The following is a 4076-nucleotide window of genomic DNA, read 5'->3' on the forward strand; positions in this document are numbered from 1 at the left end:
GAGAGAGAGAGAGAGAGAGATGGGGAGAAAGAGAAAGAGAGACAGACAGACAGACAGAGACAGAGACAGTGAGCGGTACTGAGACAGAAACAGATTTAAAGAAAGAGAAACTAAGAGTCAGAGAGACACAGACAGAGAGTGAAGATGGAAGGCCTTAAAGCCCATAAAACGAGTGGACAATGAAGTGACAAAATGCACGTACTTTTGCAGACTGGACAGCACTGCCCGTGGACCTCAAACCTCTCGGACTTGGGACAGTCCAGTTTGGGACAGGTCTCCTCTGTGTCCTGTCTCTCACATACCATGCGGCCGTTCTGTGGAGAGACGGGTCAGGTCAACATCACGAGGTAAATTTGTATCGCTAGAAGCTTTCTGATTTTACAACTAACTATTAACTTTGCTAACGTCGAAAATGAAAATCATAATGCTCTTTAGCGTCTTACAGTCTGTTTCTATTCCTTGCACAAGAACACGCACATACACCACACACACACACATACATACATACACACATACATACACACTCACTCACACACATGCACACACGAATGCACACTCACATTTACATACATACACACATAATATACAGCCCAACCTATTCTAACGGCCACCTGTATAAAAATAATCAGCTGTACAAACAGCCACTACCTATTCACCTATTGCGTTTTTTAAGCACGATAATGACACCGAGTAAAACATCCACCTGTCTAATACGACCATTTTTTCTCCTTGACAATGGTTGGCCATTAGTGCTGGGCAGTTAGATTCCCAATTATTGAAAGCTGAATGGTAGGAATCGACTCCGAATCCAATTACTTACTTTCTTATTATGTGATTTCTTCTGGTGGTTACCTGGTGTGCTCCGAACATCTTCAGGATTTAGGATAACCTTGATTTCGGAACACTACGAAGCATCAACTTTTATTTTTCAAAAATAAATTCTTTAAAAAAAAGAAGAAAAGTTGAATGATTAAAGTAAATGATAACCGTTGTTTTATATAAATGGGAGTCGGAACTTTTCTTCCCTAGCATTAATAGTGGGAATCGGTTCCGGAATTGATTCTTCGCCCAGCTCTATTGGCCATGTTAGACAATTTCAACTGTATTTTATTATGAACAGATGACGAATTGAATCTGAAGCCTCGTAGAACTCATGGCTTTCCTTCTTTTCTGCCGAGCGCAATAAGAACTCACAGAGACCACGGAGACAGGGAACACGATAACTAGATATTGACCAGGCTGTCTCCAGTAATTAACTGAGTGGCCCCGACATCTTTCATCACTCACATCAGCGATCTTTCTCGCCTTACTCTTCCCCTGAACTGACGCCAGATTTGCTCAGCGCAGGATTCGATCCTTCGTCAAGGCGAATCTGACACAGCGGAGGTGATAACCCAAGGTAACAAGATTTCGTGCCGAACAAAAATAGAGGGGGGGAAAAAGTGCTTTTTAAAATGCAGGAAAAAATAACCCTTGATTTTTCTTCAGGGAATTCTTCTCTTTGTCTCTTGATAAACGGTCTAAATTCCAGAAACGTTTGTAAATCTACGTCAGACAAACTCCAGAAAGCGTTTAAAATAAGCTTCAGCACTCTATTTTCAATTATTCGTGTTCAACCTTTTAACCGATACTTCACAAAGGAAAGGACCGAATATATGACCACGAGCGTTTTTTTATCATTTTTTTCCCCTTGTCAGCAATTACTCCGACGGCATAAAGTAAGAATCCACTATACGCCTTTTTGAAAAGTGATGTATGAGGGAATCTTGTACTAAGCAGTCGACATGTACTCTATATATTATGCCCCCCCCCCCCTCCTCTCCTCCGTAAAAAAAAACCCCAACAAAAAAGAAATAAAGGATCAATCACGTACATCACGTGTGTACAGTGAAATGACAGGCAAAGAAACACGAGTTATGATTCGAGTTATGATTAAATGCGTCACCAGCAAGTAGTGCTGGGCAATGAGTCGCTTTAGCAAAATCCGGATACCATGTTAGCGCACCTCTTCGGCAATTTATACGTTATTATGAACCGCTTCGGCAAATGGTTAAAACCACTTCGACAAACGGGTTAGAACCACTTTAACAAATGGATGCTCCCACTTCAGCAAACGGGTCAGGAAAGAGAGTTAAGAGTCTGAATTCGGATCATCTTCATTGAGAATTATCCGGTTATCCGGATAGTTTATTCGGATTTTGCCCACCTCTACCAGCAAGGGTGGGTAACACAATACGAATATAATAATTGTAGCGGTTCTGCGCCACCGTGTCTGTGGTGAGTCCACCTTGATTAAGATACTCACATTGCACGTGCACGTGACGCACACACGCGGGCTCATGCCCTCTCCGTGGTTGTAGTACTTGCCGCTGTAGTAGCAGTTTACTGGTGGGGAGGTTGGAGGGGGGGGGATGAAAGGTGGGGGAGGGAGAGAGAGAAAGAGTGACATGATTATTATTTTCGTCATCATTTTTATCATTACGATCATTATTATCATCATCAGTAGCATCATCGTCATTGTCTTAGTCATCATCATCATCATCATCATCATTATCATCATCATCATCATCATCATCATCATCATCATCATCATCATCATCATTGTCTTAGTCATCACCATCATCAATGCCATCATCATCATCATCATCATCATCATCATCATCATCATCATCATCATCATCATCATCATCATCATCATCACCGTCACCATCACCACCTGTTATCACACGCAACCCAAAAACCAACAACAGCGAGCAGTAACGAGTTCCCCTGTTCAAAAAACAACAACACAACACTGCAACAGGTAAAGCATTCTGGGGGTTTATGAAACAAAACAGACAAATCACACGTACAGTTCACTCACCCCCCGACAGCTCCTCCAATGACTGATGATGACGTCGTTTTGCACCGATTAAAGCCCATTATCGTGCACATTAATATCACAGATACATCCAGCACCCGTCAACTGGAGGGAGAACGATCGCACAAAGACAATACAACGTTTAATAATGCCAGCGCTAACGACCTATTTGGTTTCATATTATGTTCGTTCTACGAATTTTTTTATGGCTATTTTGACGTGTAAATTCCTCATTAGCTAATTTTAGAATGTTTTATTAGGGACGAAAAAGTTTGGATTAGTCAGTAATCTGTTATACGTTCTGCAATGGCAAAGGATACTGTTATTTTATTTTAAAACTTGAAAGAATGGAAAAGCAAAATGAAACACAAACGAAAAAAAAAAAAAAGATTTGACACCAAATACTGTGTCTTCTGAACAAAGGTAAGGTTCACATGCAGGTCAAACATCTTTATTTATACAGAAAATAACTAAAATCAAATGCTCAACGGAACCAAAAAAAATTGGACAATATGTATTAGAACCAAACGATACAAAAACTAAACAAACAAAAACCAACAACACAAAAAACCAAGAAAAAACAGCAAAAAAAACCCCCTAAGAATAAAAACCACAACCAAAAAAAATCCCAACAGGTTTGAGACAGTTTGAAGGATTCCAAATCTTGCACCAGCAGAGAAGGAACGTTACGTTAAATGCAGACCGGAAGTGCTGGAAACTAGAATCAATGGCGGCGCGTGCCGTCATCCAGATATCCTAGCCATTTCCTGGCAATCGATGAGCAGCGCTAAATTACAAACCAGAGGTCAACTCGCGCTTTGCCAATAATTTCCTCATGAATTACATCCCTTCGCTGCGATTTCATCTGGAATTACGTCCCCTGTCTGCTCGAGGAATCCACGGGGGTCAACAGGGGTCACCAACGGTCACGTGGGGTCACTATGTCAGGAGATTCGGCTACCAATAATTAGACCCCAGCGAGCCAAAGACCTCCGGAATGTTGCACGTGCAAGTTTTAGAGGAGTGAGTTTCCCTTTTTTCTCTCTTTGCCCCCCTTACATCCGTGCTGGGGCGGTTTATAAGCGTCTGTCAGCATTAGTTCACATTTGGCTTATTTTTAGACACGGCGGCCTCTTAAATCACCGGTGGTGGCCTGGTCGCTCAGAACTAACATGATGCTCGTAAAAGGGCGAGAGTGTGAGGTGGAACTCAGGGG

At 41.8% G+C, this 4076-nt stretch overlaps 1 protein-coding gene across 1 annotated transcript in view; it reads right to left on the reverse strand.

Annotated features, from left to right (window-relative positions):
• Window positions 1-4076, reverse strand: part of LOC101858439 (protein kinase C-binding protein NELL2) — a gene marked incomplete in the record, with an annotated part of 253988 nt that overhangs the window by 167479 nt on the left and 82433 nt on the right. The window contains 2 exon segments of the mRNA XM_013087329.2: window positions 203-314; window positions 2306-2385. Of these exon segments, the coding sequence (XP_012942783.1) occupies window positions 203-314; window positions 2306-2385 (192 nt within the window).

This window comes from Aplysia californica, unplaced genomic scaffold (assembly GCF_000002075.1).
Source record: "Aplysia californica isolate F4 #8 unplaced genomic scaffold, AplCal3.0 scaffold00574, whole genome shotgun sequence".
Lineage (NCBI taxonomy): Eukaryota > Metazoa > Mollusca > Gastropoda > Aplysiida > Aplysiidae > Aplysia > Aplysia californica.